General features: G+C 44.7%; 1 protein-coding gene across 1 annotated transcript in view; it reads left to right on the top strand.

The window, feature by feature from the left end:
- Nucleotides 1–26,550, top strand: part of PRTG (protogenin) — a 219,702-nt gene that overhangs the window by 38,896 nt on the left and 154,256 nt on the right. Inside the window, exons 3-6 of the mRNA XM_063926136.1 lie at nt 15,852–15,996; nt 18,343–18,476; nt 19,046–19,183; nt 19,346–19,504. Coding sequence (XP_063782206.1) covers nt 15,852–15,996; nt 18,343–18,476; nt 19,046–19,183; nt 19,346–19,504 — 576 coding nt within the window. The remainder of the gene's footprint in view (nt 1–15,851; nt 15,997–18,342; nt 18,477–19,045; nt 19,184–19,345; nt 19,505–26,550) is intronic.

Raw genomic sequence — 26,550 nt, 5'->3', positions numbered from 1 at the left:
CAGTGACAGCAGTCACGTGGGGTCCCGGCATTCGGGGAAAGGGGTCTCATGTGTCAACATGGGACCCCTTTCAGTCCGGTGGTCGGGTGTTCGTGTTGTTGTTTTTTTGCCAAGTACGAGGATTTTATCTCTGGACGTGGATTTATCTCTGGACACTGGCAGGTGAGTATAATTTTTTTCACAGGTACCCTCGGATCGTCGGAGACTGTGGCAGTCGGCGTGTCAACATAGGTAAGTATGTGTGTGTCGGCAGTGTGTAATAAAGTTGTACTTGTCACGGTGTGTGTCTCCTGTTTTTATTTGGGTATTTTTTTTCCAGTAGTACTACAGGTACCAGCGGGCCCGTTTTTCTCCCGCATGCTGGTACTTGTGGTTCTCCGAGTACCAGCATGCGGGGGAGGCTTGCTGGGACTTGTAGTACTACTGGGAAAAACAATATTTATGTCATTCCTCAAGGTTATCAGCCTCCCATCCGCAGCCCTTGGATGGGGGGGACAGCCTCGGGCTTCACCCCTGGCCCTTGGGTGGCTGGGGGGGGGACCCCTTGATTGAAGGGGTCCCCACTCCCCCAGGGTACCCCGGCCAGGGGTGACTAGTTGGATATTTAATGCCACGGCCGCAGGGCACTGTATAAAAGTGACCCCCGGCTGTGGCATTATCTGTCCAGCTAGTGGAGCCCGATGCTGGTGTATAAAATACGGGGGACCCCTAGTCTTTTTGTCCCCGTATTTTTTGCACCAGCACCAGGCGCAGAGCCCGGTGCTGGTTTTAAAAATACGGGGGATCCCCTGTCCAATTTCCCCCCGGATTTTTAGAACCAGGACCAGCTCGAAGAGCCTGAGGCTGGTTATGCTTTGGAGGGGGGACCCCACGCCATTTTTTTCGGGTTTTTCCCGTTTTTCTCCGTTTTTTTTAAATCGCGGCAAAATCCGTCAAATCGGCCGTTTTTCGCCCGCGGGACTGTCGAATCCGTTTTCCATTGAATATGGTGAATTTCGGCAACCACTTGCCGAAATTGGACGGTCGAATTGTGTCGAATTTAAAAACGGCGATAATTTGCCGCGATTCGCCGCTAATTGCATATACCCCATAATATAGTGAGGACTGAGCTGAGTGTTCGTTATGGTTGGATTCCTGGGGCTAAATTTACTAAGCGGTGAGTTGTCTAAGATGACGATTTTTAGCAATTTTGCCTCTGAAATTTAAAACAACAATAATATTGAGTGCAATGGTTTCGCGTTGAATATTATAGCGGTTTTAAATCCTACCCAGTACTCCACGTCAACAGGCAAATAAGTATAGTCTTTTCAATCCTTACTAATATAACCAGGTGGAGGGATAACGTGTGTGTATGTTGCAAACAAGACTAGTACCGGCAAAGTGCATAGCTGAATACAAAAATGAAAGGTTAATAGGTGTGTTAGCCGCATGATGTAGACTGTTGGAAGGATTATTACTAGCTGTGGGAAAGAAATTGTATTTTACATACTTAAGTATTTGTCCAATGTCTGACAATTTGATTGCTTATTAATACTACTTAGTCGTGCAAGGACTCTGTGAGGTTTTCATGACTGTTTAGCCACTTACTAGAGTTAATCTTTATGGATTGGTAGAAAGCCATGGGAAAAGGTATGCAAAGGATTAGGTATCAGAGCAAGAAGCCAATCACTTGGCAAAGTGCTCAAAAAAAGCACCCCTGGCAAGGGGAAATCTGTGTGCCCTTTAGCCCCTAAAAGCATGGTGGCCACACAAGATGAGGAGCTTTGAAGCCATTTAATGTGGCTTGCTGCTCCCTTCCCTGTTCTGTTTCCACCTTTGCTGAAAATTGCAAAGGGCCAAAGGGAGCTACTTGATAACTTATGATAAGTGTATTAGCATTTACTGTGCATTTCTGCGGCCACACACTGCAGCATGGCTGATAGCTGATCTGAGAAGGGGAAACCCATCTGGGATGCTTTAAAAGTGAGAAGATCAAATCACACTCGCTAAGCCTGCAAAATCAAATACGTTCTGTCAACAGCACTTGGAATAAATAAGCGATAGGACACATGAAGCTCATGCTCTTACTGCTAATTACAATTACAAGTTAACACATTTACTGCGAGTATAAAATGAAGCATTATAAAGCACTATGTAGCAGTGTCTTTATGTGCAGGACCTTGTAGCACTCGTCACTTTCTCAGAATGAAGGAAACTATTCTGAGAATGAAGCCTATCTATTCACTAGGGATAATAGGAAACCGCAATATCACAGAGGTACTTTGTGTCAATGATATCTACGGAATTCCTAACAATAATAATAATAATACAACAACCTCTATAATTATTCATTTGTGTCTAACGGTTATAATTGTGGCTGTACCAGCAAATACGTAACAGCAATGTGAAATAGCAAGTGCCCAGGAATGCATGCAGGTCAACAATTTGGGCTCTGCGCCACTGGAACGGCCATGAAGGTCACTCTGGGGCAATTTTTTCCCCTCAAACACCATAGTAATGCGGAGGAAAATGAGAAAAGATTCCGTACCTTTGTTTTCATGGCTGATTTGAGTGAAATGTTCTGGGTGAATAGGTATAAAATAATGCAAAGCAGAGAAGAGAACGAAAATGATACATGAAAAGAACCTCCTTTCTTACCTACATACTAACACCCAAATACTTTATACTACATACTAACAGACAGACACTTTATTTCTAAGGCATACTAATCATACTAATAATCCAACAAGCTTCATACTGGCTATGGGCATAATTAATTTCTAAATCCAAAAAGTATGCTACCTTATTAAATCAAAGCCCTAGAATGCAGATAAAGATGACTTCTGTTGAATGGATGAAGTACTGTAATTGGCACTGCTGGGTTATATCAGTAATTAGGTATGCTGATCTCCTGCTGATGCAGTTAATACCCACTATTTTCTTTCAGAATGACATAGATCATCAACTGTGTAGAAAGTCTGCCCTGTTGGTCATCACACAGTAATGCCTCTGAAATACATACTCCAGTGGCCATGTCTAACGCTTATGCAAGTACATTATAGAGGAATCAGGCATTAGGAAGCTGAGAAAATTCCATATGTGAAGTTTGTGTTATGTCTGTCAGGACATATTATTAGAGGATGATCATTTTATTGTACTGTATACGAGTATAGATCACCATACCATCCCTTTAAACTGGGGCGCTCATGGATTACACAGGTTCTTTGGCTGATTAAAATCAGGTGAAATGCAGGTTTGAAGTCAGCAGCCACAGAACCTGTATAAATCATAGGTGTCCCAGGTTAAAGGGATATTATGGTAAGACCATGTATATAGAATCAAAATATTGCCATACAGTATAATGTTTCTGTAGTAATAAATGATAAAGCTATTGCTTTGCCCCATGAGCTTACACTCCTACATGTAACTATCTTACTACAATGACAGATATAAAATATTACTGGAAAATGTGTTATGTTCAGTTTGTCGTAAGCATTTTATAAAGTAAACTTCATTAATAGGTAACATGTTTATTATTGAACAAAATCAGTGTCTGTCTACATTTTTCAGTTTATGTATTCATCTGGTAGCTGAAACTTACAGCAAGAGGATGTAAGTAGCTCAGAGAAAATGCCCTATGGTGCTGAGGATGTTTGTGGTATATATATCATATATATATATATCAATAGTTGTCTGACAATTTAATTCAGTTTTGCAACAGTTTCTGTAGTGTTTTGGCTGTTAACAAAATGTATTATATTTTGTTTTAGAATAATTTTTTTGTGCTGTTGTATAACACTGGTATTTCCTAGTTGTGCTGGTTATTATTTGGTGTATTTCTATTCCTCAACATATTTCTCTTTGTTCTTTGACCTTTTAATTACTGCCATGTGGATAGGGGTGTTAAGCTGATCATTTGAAATGTTTTTCACATGTAATGGCTGGTGGGTAGTTTGTAACATCCTGAACTTAAAAAGAAGTTGGTGATTGACAAAGCAAATGTGTATAAAGTTTTCCGATCTTTGAAACACTAGAACCTGGTGAACGGTTCAGAAAAATTCTATCAAATGTAATGTCATTCGGAATTGTTACTTAGTGCCAGAACACATCAATCACAGAAATCTTTCTTTGGATTCCTATGGAACTTTTTTATTCTATACACATCTTCGGGTAGATTTATGGGTCTGGGACTCAAGGTTGACGCAACTTATGTCAACGCCAATTGGTCGACGCCATAAATAGGTCGACATGGAAAAGGTCGACATGAGTTTTTAATGTTTTTTTGTGTCATTTTCTTTGTAATGTGACCGGGAACCCCAGTTAGTGCACAGTGTCCCCTCGCATGGCTCGCTTCGCTCGCCATGCTTCGGGCAGGTTACTATTCCCAATCGGAGTCCACGTGGATCGTAAAGTAGGAAAAAATTAATTTTTTTTAAAAACTCATATCGACCTTTTTCCATGTCGAGCTTGTTCATGTTAACCTTTTGTCCGTGTCAACTTATTTCTGGTGTAGACCTAAGGTGTGTAGACCAATTGGTGTCGACCTGAGTGGTGTCGACCTAATTGGTGTTGACCTGGAGTCCGGATACCAGATTTGCTGAAGCTTCTATAACAGACAAGAGGTGTTGCTTAGAGCTACCAATCTGATTTCTTTGTTGCATTCTAGAAAATTATAGAATCTGATTGGTTGCTATAGGTCAAAGCACCACTTTTCTGTTTTATAAGCTGTAGGTAAATCTTCTCCATTGACTCTTATAGTGTTGATGACTTAAGCTTTGTAAGACTAATGAATAAAAGTCCTTTTGCTGAACTTATACTGCATTTTTTTCACTATGTGTATGCTCTGGTGACAAGCGTGTGCAACTAGGGGCAATGCAGAGTCACATGCAGACTGAACGGATGTCCACTTGTGACTAATAGGGGTATTCTCATGCACAGACATGAGTTATTTTGTTGCTACAAACAGCTTTTGGGAAACACATACAACATGTCCTAAGTTTAGCTTTGAATTTTGCACCAGTAAGAATTGGCATCCATGCACAACTCTCACAAACAGTTTTCATACGTTCAGGCCTTGTATATCTGTCATTGTAGCCTATAGCCTATAGGCATGTCATATTGGTCACTAACAAGTCCATCCTCTTGTTGGGATACGGTCATTAGGTCGACACCACTTAGGTCGACAGTCATTAGATCAACCACTATTGGTCGACATGCATTAGGTCGACATGGCCATTAGGTCGATAGTCCAAAAGGTCGACATGACATTTTCACTCACCCCCCCCCCCATTTTTGGACTCTTTCATACTTTATGATCCACGTGGACTATGACTGGGAATAGTAACCTGTGATGAGCGCAGCTGTAGCGGAGCATGCGAGGGGACACAGTGCACTAATTGGGGTTCCCCGTCACTTTTCAAAGAAAACTACACCAAAAAAGGTAAAAACTCATGTCGACCTTTTGACCTGTCAACCTAGTACATGGCGACATAATGACCCTGTCAACCTAATGCATGTTGACCAATAGTGGTCAATCTAATGACTGTTGACCTAATGACTGTTGACCCAACGACCCATACCCCTCTTGTTTATAAACTCTGTGCAACTTCATGGTGTCCTGCTGCTTCTAAACAAGCATTCGTGTTACATGTCAGGTAAATGAATCAAACTGTGGACATGATATGGGAAGGAACATGATATGGGAAGGAACATATAATAACAGTGCAAATTAAAAGGCAAAGCAGTATCCTTTGAACTGTTTTGCTGGAACTGCTTCAGAATCACCCCAGGCAGGAGTAACATGGAAGACTCTGATTTACCACCTTGTGCAGTGCATGCACAGCAATTGAAGTGTAGAGTTCAGACACACAGATAATTTGAGATGTGTGTGGACCCTTATGTTCTGGTTTTGCCAAAACCACACTCTGTGTTTTGTTTATCGCTTTTGGCAAAATCACCCTTGGATTTGGATTTCTTGAAATTTGATAAAAACATCTAAAATCATGTCATTTTCATGACCTATTCCATGATGCTTATCCTATGTAGGCACTTGTAGATAGGGTAGGTGTCAGAAGGCGCAGATGCTGGCCTCGACACTCCCAATGCACCCCATTTTCAGGAACCTGCCCAGTGCCGCCCCAGCCTGCCCCCATACAGCATCAGGATGTCAGTCATGCTGTAGCTGAGAGGGCACGGTGAGTGACCTCGCAATCACGGACCAGCCCATTCTGTACAATGCCTATAGGTTACACATTCCAGTGGTTTTTCTTACAATTACTTAGTGGATAGGAATAATTAATAAACTTATAGATCTTTAACAGCTTTCCTTGTAGACAAATTTCACGTATAGTATCAGCCATTGTGTATTTTGTATTGAGAATTGCAGAACTACAGTATCACTTATATTTGATGGAAGTCCCTTGCTGGTATATCCAGGCAAATGTTCTTTTTCCCTAATGTTTACTATATATACAGGTAGTTATAATGATGCTCTGACATAAATAGCTACCGTGACCACCTATCAGATGTACTATCTGTGCCCTATAGATATTGCACGAGAGCTGTTTGACATCCCATCAGTCTTCATTCTGGATGGAAAGGGTATTGAAGTGTGATGAATTTATTCTGTTAAGCTAGCCATACATCAGGGCGATGTCGTTCCAACAAGCCAGCTAAAAATCTGTGCTATAAAAACATACATATTCCATATAAAGACCTGAGATCCTGTAGCTCTTTTCCAGAAAGAAAAACCTAAACAGACTTCTGTGTTATTCACCTACTTAAAACCCCACAGATACTGTATATGATATATATATAGTGTATGATTTTGCCCATTCACATAACATACTTATGCGTGTGGGGACATCACAAGCTGTTCACACAGTGTTGCGATTTTGACTATACGATTTCCCTTGCCCAGATAGCACAGATTTTGACTATCTGTACTTTCGATTTTGCACAAGTGCCAATTTTGACTATACTTTGTACTAGATAGTACACTAGATAGTAGTGATGAGCGGGTTCGGTTTCCGAGAAACCGAACCCACCCGAGCTTTACCTTTTATTACACGGGTCCGAGCAGACTCGGATCCTCCCGCCCTGCTCGGCTAACCCGAGCGCGCCCGAACGTCATCATCCCGCTGTCGGATTCTCGCGAGATTCGGATTCTATATAAGCAGCCGCGCGTCGCCGCCATTTTCACACGTGCATTGAGATTGATAGGGAGAGGACGTGGCTGGCGTCCTCTCCGTTTATATACGAGACAGTTGATCTGATTGCTTTCTTTGCTTGTTTATTTTACTATTGTGGGGAGGATTGGGGAGCAGCTGTTAGGAGGAGTACAGTGCAGGGTTTTGCTGATAGTGACCACCAGTTTTTTATCCGTTCTCTTCTCTGCCTGAAAAAAACGCTCCATACCATATCTGTGCTCAGTGTGCTGCATGATATATCTGTGCTGAGTGCTCGCACTGCTTAATTGTGGGGACTGGGGAGCAGCTATAGCAGGAGTACAGTGCAGAGTTTTGCTGACAGTGACCACCAGTATACGTTTGTCTGCCTGAAAAACACTCCTGTGGCTTTTTTTTTATACTAGTAGTTTAGCAGTTTGCTGACAGTGTCCACCAGGTCCATTATACTGTATATAGCAGTACGGTAGGCCACTGCTGTACCTACCTCTGTGTCGTCACTCGTCATCCATAAAGTATACTATCCATCCATCTACATTGTATACCGGTGGTGGCTTTTTTTTTATACTAGTAGTTTAGCAGTCTGCTGACAGTGTCCACCAGGTCCATTATACTGTATATAGCAGTACGGTAGGCCACTACTGTACCTACTCTGTGTCGTCACTCGTCATCCATTAAGTATACTATCCATCCATCTACATTGTATACCTGTGGTGGCTTTTTTTTTTATACTAGTAGTTTAGCAGTCTGCTGACAGTGTCCACCAGGTCCATTATACTGTATATAGCAGTACGGTAGGCCACTGCTGTACCTACCTCTGTGTCGTCACTCGTCATCCATAAAGTATACTATCCATCCATCTACATTGTATACCTGTGGTGGCTTTTTTTTTATACTAGTAGTTTAGCAGTCTGCTGACAGTGTCCACCAGGTCCATTATACTGTATATAGCAGTACGGTAGGCCACTGCTGTACCTACCTCTGTGTCGTCACTCGTCATCCATAAAGTATACTAGTATCCATCCATCTACATTGTATACCTGTGGTGCCTTTTAGTTGTGCGCAGTAAATATAGTAGTAGGCCATTGCTATTGATACTGGCATATAATTCCACACATTAAAAAATGGAGAACAAAAATGTGGAGGTTAAAGGGAAAGATCAAGATCCACTTCCACCTCGTGCTGAAGCTGCTGCCACTAGTCATGGCCGAGACGATGAAATGCCATCAACGTCGTCTGCCAAGGCCGATGCCCAATGTCATAGTAGAGAGCATGTAAAATCCAAAACACAAAAGTTCAGTAAAATGACCCAAAAATCAAAATTAAAAGCGTCTGAGGAGAAGCGTAAACTTGCCAATATGCCATTTACGACACGGAGTGGCAAGGAACGGCTGAGGCCCTGGCCTATGTTCATGGCTAGTAGTTCAGCTTCAAATGAGGATGGAAGCACTCATCCTCTCGCTAGAAAAAAGAAAAGACTTAAGTTGGCAAAAGCACAGCAAAGAACTGTGCGTTCTTCAAAATCACAAATCCCCAAGGAGAGTCCAATTGTGTCGGTTGCGATGCCTGACCTTCCCGACACTGGACGGGAAGAGCTTGCGCCTTCCACCATTTGCACGCCCCCTGCAAGTGCTGGAAGGAGCACCCGCAGTCCAGTTCCTGATAGTCAAATTGAAGATGTCACTGTTGAAGTACACCAGGATGAGGATATGGGTGTTGCTGGCGCTGGGGAGGAAATTGACAAGGAGGATTCTGATGGTGAGGTGGTTTGTTTAAGTCAGGCACCCGGGGAGACACCTGTTGTCCGCGGGAGGAATATGGCCCTTGACATGCCTGGTCAAAATACAAAAAAAATCAGCTCTTCGGTGTGGAATTATTTCAACACAAATGCGGACAACAGGTGTCAAGCCGTGTGTTGCCTTTGTCAAGCTGTAATAAGTAGGGGTAAGGACGTTAACAACCTCGGAACATCCTCCCTTATACGTCACCTGCAGCGCATTCATCATAAGTCAGTGACAAGTTCAAAAACTTTGGGTGACAGCGGAAGCAGTCCACTGACCACTAAATCCCTTCCTCTTGTAACCAAGCTCCTGCAAACCACACCACCAACTCCCTCAGTGTCAATTTCCTCCTTACCCAGGAAAGCCAATAGTCCTGCAGGCCATGTCACTGGCAAGTCTGACGAGTCCTCTCCTGCCTGGGATTCCTCCGATGCATCCTTGAGTGTAACGCCTACTGCTGCTGGCGCTGCTGTTGTTGCTGCTCGGAGTCGATCGTCATCCCAGAGGGGAAGTCGGAAGACCACTTGTACTACTTCCAGTAAGCAATTGACTGTCCAACAGTCCTTTGCGAGGAAGATGAAATATCACAGCAGTCATCCTGCTGCAAAGCGGATAACTGAGGCCTTGGCAGCCTGGGCGGTGAGAAACGTGGTTCCGGTATCCATCGTTAATTCAGAGCCAACTAGAGACTTGATTGAGGTACTGTTTCCCCGGTACCAAATACCATCTAGGTTCCATTTCTCTAGGCAGGCGATATCGAAAATGTACACAGACCTCAGAAAAAGACTCACCAGTGTCCTAAAAAATGCAGTTGTACCCAATGTCCACTTAACCACGGACATGTGGACAAGTGGAGCAGGGCAGACTCAGGACTATATGACTGTGACAGCCCACTGGGTAGATGTATTGCCTCCCACAGCAAGAACAGCAGCGGCGGCACCAGTAGCAGCATCTCGCAAATGCCAACTCGTTCCTAGGCAGGCTACGCTTTGTATCACCGCTTTCCAGAATACGCACACAGCTGAAAACCTCTTACGGCAACTGAGGAAGATCATCGCAGAATGGCTTACCCCAATTGGACTCTCCTGGGGATTTGTGACATCGGACAACGCCAGCAATATTGTGCGTGCATTACATCTGGGCAAATTCCTGCACGTCCCATGTTTTGCACATACCTTGAATTTGGTGGTGCAGAATTATTTAAAAAACGACAGGGGCGTGCAAGAGATGCTGTCGGTGGCCCGAAGAATTGCGGGCCACTTTCGGCGTTCAGGCACCGCGTATAGAAGACTGGAGCACCACCAAAAATACCTGAACCTGCCCTGCCATCATCTGAAGCAAGAGGTGGTAACGAGGTGGAATTCAACCCTCTATATGCTTCAGAGGATGGAGGAGCAGCAAAAGGCCATTCAAACCTATACATCTGGCCACGATATAGGCAAAGGAGGTGGAATGCACCTGTCTCAAGCGCAGTGGAGAATGATTTCAACGTTGTGCAAGGTTCTGCAACCCTTTGAACTTGCCACACGTGAAGTCAGTTCAGAAGACACTGCCAGCCTGAGTCAGGTCATTCCCCTCATCAGGCTTTTGCAGAAGAAGCTGGAGACATTGAAGGAGGAGCTAAAACAGAGCGATTCCGCTAGGCATGTGGGACTTGTGGATGGAGCCCTTCATTCGCTTAACCAGGATTCACGGGTGGTCAATCTGTTGAAATCAGAGCACTACATTTTGGCCACCGTGCTCGATCCTAGATTTAAAACCTACGTTGTATCTCTCTTTCCGGCAGACACAAGTCTGCAGGGGTTCAAAGACCTGCTGGTGAGAAAATTGTCAAGTCAAGCGGAACGTGACCCGTCAACAGCTCCTCCTTCACATTCTCCCGCAACTGGGGGTGCGAGGAAAAGGCTAAGAATTCCGAGCCCACCCGCTGGCGGTGATGCAGGGCAGTCTGGAGCGAGTGCTGACATCTGGTCCGGACTGAAGGACCTGCCAACGATTACTGACATGTCGTCTACTGTCACTGCATATGATTCTGTCACCATTGAAAGAATGGTGGAGGATTATATGAGTGACCGCATCCAAGTAGGCACGTCAGACAGTCCGTACGTATACTGGCAGGAAAAAGAGGCAATTTGGAGGCCCTTGCAGAAACTGGCTTTATTCTACCTAAGTTGCCCTCCCTCCAGTGTGTACTCCGAAAGAGTGTTTAGTGCAGCCGCTCACCTTGTCAGCAATCGGCGTACGAGGTTACTTCCAGAAAATGTGGAGAAGATGATGTTCATTAAAATGAATTATAATCAATTCCTCCGTGGAGACATTCACCAGCAGCAATTGCCTCCAGAAAGTACACGGGGACCTGAGATGGTGGATTCCAGTGGGGACGAATTAATAATCTGTGAGGAGGGGGATGTACACAGTGAAAGGGGTGATGAATCGGACGATGATGATGAGGTGGACATCTTGCCTCTGTAGAGCCAGTTTGTGCAAGGAGAGATTGATTGCTTCTTTTTTGGTGGGGGCCCAAACCAACCAGTCATTTCAGTCACAGTCGTGTGGCAGACCCTGTCGCTGAAATGATGGGTTCGTTAAAGTGTGCATGTCCTGTTTATACAACATAAGGGTGGGTGGGAGGGCCCAAGGACAATTCCATCTTGCACCTCTTTTTTCTTTCATTTTTCTTTGCATCATGTGCTGTTTGGGGACTATTTTTTTCAAGTGCCATCCTGTCTGACACTGCAGTGCCACTCCTAGATGGGCAAGGTGTTTGTGTCAGCCACTAGGGTCGCTTAGCTTAGTCACACAGCTACCTCATTGCGCCTCTTTTTTTCTTTGCATCATATGCTGTTTGGGGACTATTTTTTTCAAGTGCCATCCTGTCTGACACTGCAGTGCCACTCCTAGATGGGCCAGGTGTTTGTGTCGGCCACTTGTGTTGCTTAGCTTAGCCATCCAGCGACCTCGGTGCAAATTTTAGGACTAAAAATAATATTGTGAGGTGTGAGGTGTTCAGAATAGACTGAAAATGAGTGGAAATTATGGTTATTGAGGTTAATAATACTATGGGATCAAAATGACCCCCAAATTCTATGATTTAAGCTGTTTTTTAGTGTTTTTTGAAAAAAACACCCGAATCCAAAACACACCCGAATCCGACAAAAAATTTCCGGTGAGGTTTTGCCAAAACGCGTCCAAACCCAAAACACGGCCGCGGAACCGAACCCAAAACCAAAACACAAAACCCGAAAAATTTCCGGTGCACATCACTACTAGATAGTCAAGATTGACTTGCCTGCACGGTCTATCTAGCCTTGCAATATCGACCCCGCGGGAGCGCGCATCGGGATTGAATCTGTATCGCAAGCTGCCTAACACCTTGCGATTTCCACTAACTTTTTCCTTGCGATTTTGACTATATAGACTATATATCACCGTATGTACACACCTTTACTTTATTAGTGACTCTTAGAACAAGCAGATTTCTACTTAATCTTTTCCTTTGCTTATTTGTACTTTTTGTTTTTGTGTTTAATTGTTCTAATTAATGTTTTTGTTAAGTTTTATTTATATCGGAAAACAATAAAAAATATTTGTTCGAGCTGGGGGAATTTGTATTTGGAATGTCGAAAGCAATATAGTCATTTCACTATGAAGCTAGGTACACACTATGGGGGTAATTCCAAGTTGATCGCAGCAGGAAATGTTTTAGCTGTTGGGCAAAACCATGTGCACTGCAAGGGGGGCTGATATAACATTTGCAGAGAGAGTTAGATTTGGGTGGGTTATTTTGTTTCTGTGCAGGTTAAATACTGGCTGCTTTACTTTTACACTGCAATTTAGATTGCAGATTTAACTCACCACACCCAAATCTATCTCTCTCTGCACATGTTATATCTGCCTCCCCTGCACTGCACATGGTTTTGCCCAACTGCTAAAAAATTTCCTGCTGCGATCAACTTGGAATTACCCCCTATACAATAATCTGGCAGATAATCTGCCAGATCTGGCTGGTTGGAATTAAAATTTGGTAATGGATGAGAGCAAATGACAATCGAACATTTGCTCCCAAACACTGGAAAACAACAAAACCTGACGTTCATACAAATTAGTTAAACACAAATTTGACCAACAGTTTTTGTCCATTTTCCAGTGTTTGGGAGCAAATGGTCGATTGTCATTTGCTCTCATCCATTACCAAATTTTCATTCCAACCAGCTAGATCTTGCAGATTATCTGCCAGATAATTGTATAGTGTGTACCTAGCATAATAAGACATAAAGGGGGTGATGTATCAATCAGTGAAAAGAGTGGACAGGTAGAGAAGTTGCCTTTAGCAACTAATCACTTTTGAGGAAGAATTTATCAAGTACATTCTATAAAATGATAGGTAGATTGCTATGGGTAAATATAATGTATTTGTCAAGTGCAGCAAAACTCTGCCACACAGTGTGTATAACAAGCCATACACAAAACATCAAACATAGGGGACGAATCAATGCATCGTGATATGAATAGCACCAGGAAGAAGGTCCCTGAGCTATTCAATTGACCACGCTGTTAAGCCCGACTAGAGGATTTCTGCTTGCACCCTTCCTGAGGTGCAAGCAGAAATCCAACTAAACTAGTGCTGCAATGCTGTTTCCTGCCTTAGCACATGTGCAAACAGCATCGGTGCGGTGTTTAAGTCAGAGAATGACGGTTTCCATGACTACATCCAGCTTAATGCGCGGTAACTAGTATATTTTCCAACTAAGTGTAGGGTGCGATGGGGATAATTGAATAGCTCCGGGATCTCCTTCTTAGCTCTATTCATATCGCGCTGAATTGAAACGCCCCCGTTAAGCTGAAATGAGAAGGCCCTGCCCATTAGATCTTACAACTGAATGGAAGAGAGCAGTGCTGTTACAATAACAGCTAGTGGGGCAAAGACTGGAGATTAGACCAGAACCCTAAAAGACGAGTGTCAGCTGGGGGAAAGTGCAGGCTATAGCTACTGTATGGAAAGGTTTGTTGAATAGAAAAGTTTATTGCCACCATTTGATGTCAATAGTGTAGTTGCAATGTGGCCAAATACTCAGGAGACTGAGGGACAGCTTGTGTATAGTGGCTGCAATCTGGATGTCAGGGGAAAAGCTTGTATCCTGAGTTTGGTCACAGCTTTGTGCTGGATAGAGGAAGCGCAGGTGCTATGAGTAGGATTACGGAAGACTAGGGGTGGGGAGTATGACACAATAGCTTGTGTTGTTTTCGCCAGGTCGTAAAGCTGAGAAGTACCTACAAACTGAAAGAAAGGGGTGAACTTCTCATAAAAAGGCAATTACATTTATGGTGTTGTGAAGGGGGTTGTTTTCATAAACAACACAGCCCTCTGTACGACTTTGATGTGGGTATTTTTTATGGCTCATTCACCCCATCACTATATTGCTTTTACAGTTTGGGTTTTAAATTGACATTAGCACTGACTCATAAGGTGCAGTAAACGCTTATACTGTTACAAAGACACAATTATTCTGGAAATTACATTTCAGCAGGGGACAATGATTCCACAAGTCTAAGAACAATATGAAAGATGGATGAAAGACAATACTGCAACATTACATATTGTGCCTGGATCGCTGTGTATTAATCACAAACACTAATTACCAGGCTGTTAATCATCTGATTATGTTTAAATAGCAATTATAAAAAAAACCCATGGCGATTACCATATAAATTTGTAGGAGTCACTTTCCAAACATGAAAGCAACCATGCATAGTAACCTGTATACATTAATCTATACATTTGTATTCATTCTTATATTGAAGGGTTATTTGATATGCAGCCCTCCAGCTGATATGGAACTACACATCCCAGTATCCCCTGCCACAGTTATAAAGTGGCATGCTGGGATGTGTAGTTGCTGCATATCAAATAACCCTTCAACAGAAGAATGAATACAAATGTATACGTATATTAATGTATACAGTATATTATGCATGGTTTCTTTCATGTTTGAAAAGTGACTCCTACAAACTGTTGAATATCCCAGTGCGATTGACTTATTAGCTATTTATTATACTCAGCCTTCGTTTAAGATTATTGGAATAATAGAGCATTTATTTTTGCTTGGCTAAGAGTACTTTTATCTTGCTTCTATTCTCTGGTTCCCTATATGTTCTGAGACTGCCTGCACAGTAAAGGTTGTTGGGATTTGCCATAAGAAGGACAAAATATATGTTCTTTAAATCAGAAAAGAAGTGAAGATACTATTCTCTATGGCCATTTGGATCAATTGTGAACTAGGAAACAGTTTGTAATATCAGTGTCAAGTAGGAATTGGAAGCTTTACAGCCTTGTATCTGCCCAAAGACATGATTTAATTTGTTTCTGTATCCATTGACAGGAATAACTATTGCTCGGGAACTGTAGCAATACATGTATGGAATAAAAACAACACATATGTGACATATAAACATTTCCCCATAGAGATGATGTCTTGTAATAGTGTTATGTGCCTAGTACCAGTTACCTTGGGATCTTAACATTATGGACTTTTCAACTTTCACCCCCAGGGTTTTTTCTATTCTACATAATACACTAATTAGTATTTCTAACCATTCACAATTCCATCACTGTGAAGTCAGGATGCAACTTGTGTAGGTCAGATGATACATTCAGAGCTGACCAAACTTGGCATTTTCACAGTACAATCAATAAATCTTTTCAATCTGGATAATGTGGGAGTGAGCTTGTTATAAATCTTTGAACAGCCTTAATGAAGTTATGGAAACAAGTAGCAATAAAATGAATCCCATGCAGGCATTATGTGGTCAGTGAACACTTTATTATGTAATGAATATTACTATTGTGGTTTTGTTTCCATTGATTCAGGTTGTGCCTTGTACATAAACTTTGTGTTTTATATTTCAGGTATGTCTGCCTTTGAAGAGCAACCAGTTTCGATGGAGGTTCAAGAGGGAGGAGTGGCTCGATTCTCCTGCAAAATAACCGCAAACCCCTCAGCGGTCATTACTTGGGAGGTAAACCGCACAGCTCTGCCTCTTGCCATGGACAGGTAAGTTGAATAATTTACAGAAATATATAAGTGACCTAGTAGTACTCAAATTGATGATGGTTTGCTTTGTTGGGGATACATGCGATATCCTGGCAGATGGGATGCCGGCAGTCATTTACCGACAACGGCATCCCGATGCAGAGAATCTCCCCCACACCCCCATCCCCGCAGACTAACCCTAATCCTCCACGGTGGTTCCTAAACCTGTCCCCCCCCCCCCCCCTTCTCGCTGCCTAAAGCTAACCATCTCGTCCCAGCAGCCTAACCCTATCCCTCCCCAGGGTGCCTAACCCCCTTCCTGCAGCCTAACCCTAACCCTCCGCTCGCAGTCTAAACCTAAAATACCCGGGGCTTACCAAGAAGGAGTCTCGGCAGAGGTCGATCGGGATTCTGGTATTCGGGGTCCCGGGCCGGCATTGAGATCAGCGTCAGGATTCTGACGTCACCATTCTGACTGCTGGGATGCCGCATGCCAGTATCCTGAACTTGGAACCTATCACGTAATCCCCTTAATCATTTATTAAAGGAAAGTTGTTTTTACCTGCCATGCTTAGTTTCAATTGTGTGGTGTTGAACACGGTCTTGTCCCTGTTCATCCATGCTACTGCTGATGAAATTGCTTATCCCCTTCCCCAGCCACTAGTCTTGGAGGAGGGGATAAAGTTGAGGATGTTGGCTAGGGATGGGTAGAGGGGGTCATAGGAACGCATGTTAAGGGTGGTCAGAAGAGCACACTGGGTCAGTGGAATGCATGGGGAGAGTGTGACCAGAGGCACACATGGGGATGGGGTCAGAGGCACATATGGGGAAGGGAGATCATAAACACACATGGGGAGGTAGAGGGCAGAGGCACTCTTTGGGAGGGAGGTTAGATCTACGTATGGGAAGGGGAGATCTTAGGCACACATGGGGAGGTAGGGAGTAGAGGCACAACTGGTGAGGGAGGGGGTAACTGCACTCATGAGAAGGGAGGGTCTGAGGCACACATGAGGAGGCAGGAGGCAGGGGGTAGAGGTACTCCTGGGAAAGTCCTGTGTGCATCTATGATCTATGAAAGCACAAAGCAGGTGAAGGAGGAAAATTTAGTCACAGAGTGAAGTCTGCCTATGACTAAAAAAACATTATGCAGGCACGATCAGCAGCGTCTATGGTCCTGATAACATATACTACTCTCTTCCACACACCAGATGATGTGCCCAGTAGCCCCCTACCTCCCCTTTTCCCACAGGGGGCCCTGAGCTGATAGGGGCCCACCTTCCCTGTCAAAGTTACATGTGTTATATACAATTTTTACCATTGGGGCCCTTACAACATTTGTCTAGAGGCCTACAATATATGTAGTTACACCCCTGGACCTGCTTATTGTAATTTGGACTAAAATGAAGTGGAGGGCATTAAAATGTTACATAATATTAACTGGGGCATTGTAGTGTGGCACAGTATGAAGTGGAGGCACTGTAGTGTGGTATAATATGAACTAGGGGCACTATGTCATAATGTGAACTGGGGAATACTGTGTGGCATAATGTGTACTGGCAGCAATACAATGTGATGTAATGTGAACTAATGCACTGCTATGTGGCATAACATTAACTAGGGCACTACTATGGTTCATAAAATGAACTATGGCACTGTTATTGGGCATAAACTGAACAACTGCTGTGGAGAGGCGTCTCTCTATCAGCATTGGCTCAGGGGACCCTTCAAAATGCCGTTATGTGGCCCACAATGTTCTGGCTATGACCCTGCCCCACCTCCATAGTGGAAGTTACCCAGAGTGGTAGGGCACAGCTATGATTCCTAGTTTGTGTATTGATAGCACTGAATTTTGCAGCCAGCTTTGTGTTCCCCTCTTAACTGCTGAGGCAATCTGGGTGCAGGGGAGGTGGGCCCTGGAGATGCTGTGGGCCACATAACATCAGCACCCACAGTAGGTACGTCCTTGGCTGGGGGAGTCTGATCAGGTGTGTTAAGGAAATGCATAAGTAGGTACCAACATGGGAGATATCTTGTAGGTGGGAGTGAGAGGAGGTTAACAGAGATAAGGCAAGGCACAGGCCAGATGTAGATCTACGGGGGTGAGAGTAAGGGTATTTTGAGATCAGATATGATATATAGAAAGTGGTGGTGTTGAGGACTGTGTTGTTAAGAGTATGTAACAGTTGAAACAGGGATAAATGCATGCCATGTAACGGGAGGTTGCAGTAGTCAAGACTGGAGATGATGGGAGAGGTGACAAGTTTTGGTAGCATCTTGGGTAAGAAAAGGCTGTACTCATGATATTTCTAAGTTACCATCTTCATAATATCATAACATGTATATATTATTTTTCTGGTGTTATTTAAGGATTACTGTTTTACCAAAAGGAGTTCTGCAGATCTATGGTGTCACTAAGAAGGATGCTGGAAATTACCGATGCATAGCCACTACTGTTTCAAATAGACGGAAGAGTGCTGATGCCATGTTGACTATTGTACCAGGTATTTGTTTCAACCACCCCATAATAGAAAACACGTTTCCATCCTATCTTTAATCTGATTCTACTGATAGCTTATCCCCCAGTTGTCTGGATGTGGAAGTTTTTGTGAAGTCATACAGAAATTTCCAATCATAGTAGGTGGATGTAGAAATTAACATTTGACTACAGTAGTTTAGCTTTCATTATGAACCCATGTTATGTTACTGGTATAAAAATAAGCTGCTAGAAAAGGATAGCCACGGTGACTTTGGGCCTGATTCAGAGATGTACACAGCCAGTGTGTGATAACATGCTAATGTCGCAGGAGGCATCTTGTGTACATAGATGCCTCCTGCCAGTTTCTCCGATCTTCTGCTGCGTCTGAGGAAACGTCCTGTTTTCTGAAGTGCTGCCGATCGCCATCAATCTTACTGCAGCGTTTGACACTCAGTGAACGGCATCACAGACCCAGATCTGCACATGCACAGATCCAAAAACATCAGAGTCTGTGTACATCTCTGAATTAGGCCCTTTCAAATACGTTATTCTCAGAAGTGTGGCTCCTGACTCTGTTTCTTTGTGTCCCCCAAGCCACACAGGTGACGTCTATCCAAAAACCTGTTATCATAGCAGCTCCACAGAATACAACTACCTCCCTGCATCAGTCTGTTACCCTGGAATGTTTGGCTACAGGAAACCCTAAACCTATAGTGTCTTGGAGCAGGCTGGGTAAGAGTTCATTTTGCCACAAATAATATTATGTGAGAACCTCGTATTATATACCAATAATGTACAGTAAACCTTTAATGCTATTTAGTGATAGATTATAACAGTACAGTTGCTTTCAATTATGAAAGAAAATAACAAGTAAAACAAAACTTTCTTTCCTAGACCAAAAACCCATTGACGTCTTCAACACAAGAGTGCTGGGAACTGGAAATCTTGTTATATCTGATGTAAAACTACAGCATTCTGGGGTCTACATCTGCAAAGCGTCCACCCCAGGAACTCGCAACTTCACTGTGGCAATGGCTAACGTCATAGTGTTTGGTAAGAGCAATGCTGGTAACTTTGTGCTGCATGGTTTTATAGAGAGAAGAAATTCTATGTGTACAGGAAACAGTATGAAAGATGGGAAAAATTATACATCTATACGTAGATAATGTATCTGTACACATAAACTACAAACTTTTTATGGACACATTTACACAATAAGAGGTACAGTATTATGCATTCTGTACAATTTTTGGTTTGTTACGGCGTAGAATGTCGGTAATAGATAAGGGGCCCGTTTATCAACGAGTGATAAAACGTGTTGTGAATGATAAAACTCGTTGCATATGATAAATGGGGGTGGTCTTCAGGTTGCCGGCTGTCGGGATCCTGGCGCACAGTATACCGGCGCCAGAATCCCGACAGCCAGCATACCGTCACTTTTTCTCCCTCTTGGGGGTCCACGACCCCCTGGAGGGAGAATAGATAGCGCGCGCCACCGTGCCCGCAAGGGGCTAATTTGCGCTCACCATGCTGTCGGTATGCCGGCGATTGGGCTTCCGGCGCCGGTATGCTGGTCGCCGGGAGCCCGGCCGCCGGCATACCCTACTACACCCGATAAATGGTGCTCTAGCCAATCAACTCCTATCATGTGTTCATCACAGTTGTGAGCTGATTGGCTGGAGCACCATTTATCATATGCAGTGAGTTTTATCATTCGCAGAGAGTTTTGTCACTCTTTAATAAATGGGCCCTTAAGTTTGAAATGAAGTGTTTTCATTTTTTGGGGGTTAATAATAATAATTTTGTTTATATAGTGCTCTTTCTCCAACAGGACTCAAGGCGCCTGGGTTAGTTATACTTCAGAGTAACACAAAATATAAAAGGGTGGCACAAAATTACGTTTAACCTGCTGAGGAATCAGCAGAGAGTTAGAGCCATTGAGATAAAGATCATGCCCAAACTCTTAGGAATCACAGTACATGTGGTTAACCACTTTACTAACGAGTTTTCTCTATCGTCCTAGTGGATGCTGGGGTTCCTGAAAGGACCATGGGGAATAGCGGCTCCGCAGGAGACAGGGCACAAAAAGTAAAGCTTTAGGATCAGGTGGTGTGCACTGGCTCCTCCCCCTATGACCCTCCTCCAAGCCTCAGTTAGATTTTTGTGCCCGGCCGAGAAGGGTGCAATCTAGGTGGCTCTCCTGAGCTGCTTAGAATAAAAGTTTAGTTAGGTTTTTTTATTTTCAGTGAGTCCTGCTGGCAACAGGCTCACTGCATCGTGGGACTAAGGGGAGAAGAAACGGACTCACCTGAGTGCAGAGTGGATCGGGTTTCTTAGGCTACTGGACACTAGCTCCAGAGGGACGATCACAGGTTCAGCCTGGATGGGTCACCGGAGCCGCGCCGCCGTCCCCCTTACAGAGCCAGAAGAGACGAAGAGGTCCGGTGAAATCGGCGGCAGAAGACATCCTGTCTTCAGACTAAGGTAGCGCACAGCACCGCAGCTGTGCGCCATTGCTCTCAGCACACTTCACACTCCGGTCACTGAGGGTGCAGGGCGCTGGGGGGGGAGCGCCCTGAGACGCAATATAACGGAATACCTTAGGTGGCAAAACAGAATACATCACATATAGCTCCTGGGCTATATGGATGTATTTTAATCCCCTGCCATTTTACACAGAAAAGCGGGAGATAAGGACGTCGTGAAGGGGCGGAGCCTATCTCCTCAGCACACAAGCGCCATTTTCCCTCACAGCTCCGCTGGAAGGACGGCTCCCTGACTCTCCCCTGCAGTCCTGCTTCAGAATCAGGGTAAAAAAGAGAAGGGGGGGCATTTTTGGCAGCAAATAACGATAATAACAGCAGCTATAAGGGAATAACACTTATATAAGGTTATCCCTGTATATATATATATATAGCGCTGGGTGTGTGCTGGCAGACTCTCCCTCTGTCTCTCCAAAGGGCTAAGTGGGGTCCTGTCCTCTATCAGAGCATTCCCGGTGTGTGTGCTGTGTGTCGGTACGCGTGTGTCGACATGTATGAGGAGGAAAATTATGTGGAGGCGGAGCAGTTGCCTGTGTTGGTGATGTCACCCCCTAGGGAGTCGACACCTGACTGGATGATTGTATTTAAACAATTAAGTGATAATGTCAGCAATTTGCAGAAAACTGTTGACGACATGAGACAGCCGGCAAATCAATTAGTGGCTGTCCAGGCGTCTCAGACACCGTCAGGGGCGCTAAAACGCCCGTTACCTCAGTGGGTCGACACAGACCCTGACACAGATACTGAGTCTAGTGTCGACGGTGACGAGACAAACGTAATGTCCAGTAGGGCCACACGTTACATGATCACGGCAATGAAAGAGGCATTGAACCTTTCTGACACTACAAGTACCACAAAGAAGGGTATTATGTGGGGAGAGAAAAAACTACCAATATTTTTTCCTGAGTCAGAGGAAATAAATGAGGTGTGTGAAAAAGCGTGGGTTTCCCCCGATAAAAAACAGCTAATTTCTAAAAAATTATTAGCATTATATCCTTTCCCGCCAGAGGTTAGGGCGCGTTGGGAAACACCCCCTAGGGTAGATAAGGCGCTCACACGTTTATCAAAACAAGTAGCGTTACCGTCTCCTGATACGGCTACCCTCAAAGAACCAGCTGATAGAAGGCTGGAAAATATCCTAAAAAGTATATACACACATACTGGTGTTATACTGCGACCAGCAATCGCCTCAGCCTGGATGTGCAGTGCTGGAGTCGCATGGTCGGATTCCCTGACCGAGAATATTGATACCCTGGATAGGGACAATATTTTGTTAACTATAGAACATTTAAAGGATGCACTACTATATATGCGTGATGCACAGAGGGATATTTGCACCCTGGCATCAAGAATAAGTGCTATGTCCATCTCTGCCAGAAGAGCGTTATGGACGCGACAGTGGTCAGGGGATGCGGATTCCAAACGGCACATGGAAGTATTGCCGTATAAAGGGGAGGAGTTATTTGGGGCTGGTCTATCGGACCTGGTGGCCACGGCAACGGCTGGAAAATCCACCTTTTTACCCCAGGTCACTCCACATCAGCAGAAAAAGACACCGTCTTTTCAAACTCAGTCCTTTCGTTCCCATAAGTACAAGCGAGCAAAAGGCCACTCTTTTCTGCCCCGGGGCAGAGGAAGAGGAAAAAGACTGCACCATGCAGCCGCTTCACAGGAGCAGAAGCCCTCCCCTGCTTCTGCCAAGTCTTCAGCATGACGCTGGGGCTTTACAAGCAGACTCAGATATGGTGGGGGCCCGTCTCAAGAATTTCAACGCGCAGTGGGCTCACTCGCAAGTGGATCCCTGGATTCTACAGGTAGTATCGCAGGGGTACAAACTGGAATTCGAGGCGTTTCCCCCTCGTCGTTTCCTGAAGTCTGCTTTACCAAAGTCTCCCTCCGACAGGGAGGCAGTTTTGGCAGCCATTCACAAGCTGTATTCCCAGCAGGTGATAATCAAGGTACCCCTCCTGCAACAAGGAAAGGGGTATTATTCCACGCTGTTTGTGGTACCGAAGCCGGACGGCTCGGTGAGACCAATTTTAAATCTGAAATCCTTGAACACTTACATAAAAAGGTTCAAATTCAAGATGGAGTCACTCAGAGCAGTGATAGCAAACCTGGAAGAAGGGGACTATATGGTGTCTCTGGACATCAAGGATGCTTATCTCCACGTCCCGATATACCCTTCTCACCAAGGGTACCTCAGGTTTGTAGTACAAAACTGTCATTATCAGTTTCAGACGCTGCCGTTTGGATTGTCCACGGCACCTCGGGTCTTTACCAAGGTAATGGCCGAAATGATGATTCTTCTAAGAAGAAAAGACATTTTAATTATCCCTTACTTGGACGATCTCCTGATAAGGGCAAGATCCAGGGAACAGTTAGAAGTCGGAGTAGCACTATCTCAGGTAGTGTTACGTCAGCACGGGTGGATTCTAAATATTCCAAAATCGCAGCTGATTCCAACGACACGTCTACTGTTCCTAGGAATGATTCTGGACACAGTCCAGAAGAAGGTGTTTCTCCCGGAGGAGAAGGCCAGGGAGTTATCCGAGCTAGTCAGGAACCTCCTAAAACCAGGACAGGTCTCAGTGCATCAGTGCACGAGGGTCCTGGGGAAAATGGTGGCTTCTTACGAAGCGATTCCATTTGGAAGATTCCATGCAAGAACATTTCAGTGGGATCTACTGGACAAATGGTCCGGATCGCATCTGCAGATGCATCAGCGGATAACCCTGTCGCCAAGGACAAGGGTGTCTCTCCTGTGGTGGCTGCAGAGTGCTCATCTACTAGAGGGCCGCAGATTTGGCATTCAGGATTGGATCCTGGTAACCACGGATGCCAGCCTGAGAGGCTGGGGAGCAGTCACACAGGGAAGGAATTTCCAGGGCCTGTGGTCAAGCCTGGAAACGTCTCTTCATATAAACATTCTGGAACTAAGGGCCATTTACAATGCCCTAAGTCAAGCAAAACCTCTGCTTCAGGGTCAGGCGGTGTTGATCCAATCGGACAACATCACGTCAGTCGCCCACGTAAACAGACAGGGCGGCACGAGAAGCAGGAGGGCAATGGCAGAAGCTGCAAGGATTCTTCGCTGGGCGGAAAATCATGTGATAGCACTGTCAGCAGTATTCATTCCGGGAGTGGACAACTGGGAAGCAGACTTCCTCAGCAGACACGACCTTCACCCGGGAGAGTGGGGACTTCACCCAGAAGTCTTCCACCTGATTGTAAACCGTTGGGAAAAACCAAAGGTGGACATGATGGCGTCCCGCCTCAACAAAAAACTGGACAGATATTGCGCCAGGTCAAGGGACCCTCAGGCAATAGCAGTGGACGCTCTGGTAACGCCGTGGGTGTACCAGTCAGTGTATGTGTTCCCTCCTCTGCCTCTCATACCAAAAGTACTGAGAATCATAAGAAGGAGAGGAGTAAGAACTATACTCGTGGTTCCGGATTGGCCAAGACGGACTTGGTACCCGGAACTTCAAGAGATGCTCACGGACGAACCGTGGCCTCTACCTCTAAGAAAGGACCTGCTACTGCAGGAGCCTTGTCTGTTCCAAGACTTACCGCGGCTGCGTTTGACGGCATGGCGGTTGAACGCCGGATCCTGAGGGAAAAAGGCATTCCAGTAGAAGTCATCCCTACTCTGGTCAAAGCCAGGAAGGACGTAACCGCAAAACATTATCACCGCATTTGGCGTAAATATGTTGCGTGGTGTGAGGCCAAGAAGGCCCCTACAGAGGCATTTCAACTGGGTCGTTTCCTTCATTTCCTGCAAACAGGACTGTCTATGGGCCTAAAATTAGGGTCCATTAAGGTTCAAATTTCGGCCCTGTCGATTTTCTTCCAGAAAGAACTGGCTTCAGTACCTGAAGTTCAGACATTTGTAAAAGGGGCCCTGCACATACAGCCTCCTTTTGTGCCTCCAGTGGCACCTTGGGATCTCAATGTGGTGTTGAGTTTTCTAAAGTCACATTGGTTTGAACCACTTTCCACTGTGGACTTAAAATATCTCACATGGAAGGTGTCGATGCTGTTAGCCTTGGCTTCAGCCAGGCGTGTGTCAGAATTGGCGGCTTTATCATACAAAAGCCCTTACTTAATTTTTCATTCTGACAGGGCGGAATTGAGGACTCGTCCTCAATTTCTACCTAAGGTGGTTTCTGCATTTCACATGAACCAACCTATTGTGGTACCTGCGGCTACCAGGGACTTAGAGGACTCTAAGTTGCTTGACGTTGTCAGGGCCTTGAAAATATATGTTTCCAGGACGGCTGGAGTCAGAAAATCTGACTCGCTGTTTATCCTGTATGCACCCAACAAGCTGGGTGCTCCTGCTTCTAAGCAGACGATTGCTCATTGGATTTGTAGTACAATTCAGCTTGCACATTCTGTGGCAGGATTGCCACAGCCAAAATCAGTAAAAGCCCATTCCACAAGGAAAGTGGGCTCATCTTGGGCGGCTGCCCGAGGGGTCTCGGCTTTACAACTTTGCCGAGCAGCTACTTGGTCAGGGGCAAACACGTTTGCTAAATTCTACAAATTTGATACCCTGGCTGAGGAGGACCTGGAGTTCTCTCATTCGGTGCTGCAGAGTCATCCGCACTCTCCCGCCCGTTTGGGAGCTTTGGTATAATCCCCATGGTCCTTTCAGGAACCCCAGCATCCACTAGGACGATAGAGAAAATAAGAATTTACTTACCGATAATTCTATTTCTCGGAGTCCGTAGTGGATGCTGGGCGCCCATCCCAAGTGCGGATTATCTGCAATACTTGTACATAGTTACAAAAATCGGGTTATTATTGTTGTGAGCCATCTTTTCAGAGGCTCCGCTGTTATCATACTGTTAACTGGGTTCAGATCACAGGTTGTACAGTGTGATTGGTGTGGCTGGTATGAGTCTTACCCGGGATTCAAAATCCTTCCTTATTGTGTACGCTCGTCCGGGCACAGTATCCTAACTGAGGCTTGGAGGAGGGTCATAGGGGGAGGAGCCAGTGCACACCACCTGATCCTAAAGCTTTACTTTTTGTGCCCTGTCTCCTGCGGAGCCGCTATTCCCCATGGTCCTTTCAGGAACCCCAGCATCCACTACGGACTCCGAGAAATAGAATTATCGGTAAGTAAATTCTTATTTTCCCTTCAAAACCGTTCATAACAATGTTTTTTTTTTTCTTTTTCTTTTTTTTTCATATAGTTTAAAAAGTGTTTTTTTTAAATATTTAAATATTAAACTATGCATGTCTGCAGAACGGATCTCCTCGTCAAAAACTGGGGGATACAGTGGGGAGGCGCAGTCGCATGTGATCTGACCATGCCAGTTAAGTGGATAAGATGGATGGGAGCTTCGCAATTGCACATATTCAGAGTATCTTGTATCTTGCACATGTGGCCCTGTGAGCTTGGAGATCTTGATATTGACTGCTAATATGCACTGCTTCACTGTAAGGGCATGCAAGCACGGCGGTAATTAGGGAGTTGCGGTGTGTGCTCCCACACATAGTGCTGCAGGGTAGGGGGCGCTATTGGTGGCACGTGTCAAGTATCTG

Source organism: Pseudophryne corroboree, chromosome 6 (assembly GCF_028390025.1).
Source record: "Pseudophryne corroboree isolate aPseCor3 chromosome 6, aPseCor3.hap2, whole genome shotgun sequence".
Taxonomy (NCBI): Eukaryota; Metazoa; Chordata; class Amphibia; order Anura; family Myobatrachidae; genus Pseudophryne; species Pseudophryne corroboree.
Note: the sequence above shows the minus strand (reverse complement) of the source record. Positions and strands in the feature narration are given on the sequence as shown.